A 923-nucleotide genomic window follows, 5' to 3' on the forward strand; every position below is an offset into this window, starting at 1 on the left:
CAGGGGGTGTGTTTGTCTTTGGGGGGGGGGGTGTGTGTGTGTGTGTGTGTGTGTGTGTCGCTCCATTGTGCATGCGCTGAGACTCATCCGACTCCTCATTCTTACAGCCTGCAGCTTCCTTTTCTTGCAGTTTTTTTACACTCGTCACTCCTCCAGCTAAGAATTAAGTGACTCGCTAACGAAGCACAGGCAAACGTTTAATTTATCACGAAAGCGCATCAATCACAAGATACCAGTTTCATTCAAAAAAAGGTTTTATTTCTGTAATATCAACGAATCTATATTTACCGAACACGAATAAAAGAAGCAATATTAGAAATGCCTGGAAAACCAAGTGACCCAGCCGTAATTAATTTAATTCGGAGCAAGGCCCGTAAGGGCACGCAGTCCCAAGGCCGTCCTTGGTCTGCTCCCGGGAGGGCACCGGCAGTGGCTTATTAACACCAAAGCAATCAATTTCGGGACGAGGTTTCTCGCATACGCACACCGCAAGCACTGTTGAGCTCCGTGATTCACATCCGCACCGCCACCACCCAAAATTACACTTATCCGGTGCCAGGACGCCCACACCGAATACCCCTCCCGGCGCCGGGCCCCCCCCCCCGCAGCACCCCCCCCACACCCCCCCCCCCGGCCCCCTGCCCCGCCATAAAGCGCTCCGGGCAGCGTCGCAAAACGAAGCCGCAAGCCGCCTGCCACTCCCGCTGCCATAAAGCGCTCCTGGCAGCGTCGCAAAACGAAGCCGCGAGTGCCTGGGTAGGCAGCGGCAGCAGTACCCGTCCTTTGCCCTGACTGTCGCAAGAGTATCCGCGCCTGGCGGCGGCCGCCCGCTGCCGGTGAATGGGGGGCGATGCAAGATGGCGGCACTACCTGAGGAGCCGGCGGAGGTGGCTGCGGTAAAGCCGGACCCTGAGGCGGGGACA

General features: G+C 57.3%; 1 protein-coding gene across 1 annotated transcript in view; it reads left to right on the forward strand.

Moving 5' to 3' along the window:
* The first annotated feature begins 857 nt into the window (after positions 1-857).
* The window catches only part of TAF5 (TATA-box binding protein associated factor 5), a 12,004-nt gene continuing 11,938 nt past the window's right edge, over positions 858-923 (forward strand). Inside the window, exon 1 of the mRNA XM_019471641.1 lies at positions 858-921. Coding sequence (XP_019327186.1) covers positions 858-921 — 64 coding nt within the window. The remainder of the gene's footprint in view (positions 922-923) is intronic.

Source organism: Aptenodytes forsteri, unplaced genomic scaffold (assembly GCF_000699145.1).
Source record: "Aptenodytes forsteri isolate BGI_AS27 unplaced genomic scaffold, ASM69914v1 Scaffold15, whole genome shotgun sequence".
NCBI classification, from domain to species: Eukaryota; Metazoa; Chordata; class Aves; order Sphenisciformes; family Spheniscidae; genus Aptenodytes; species Aptenodytes forsteri.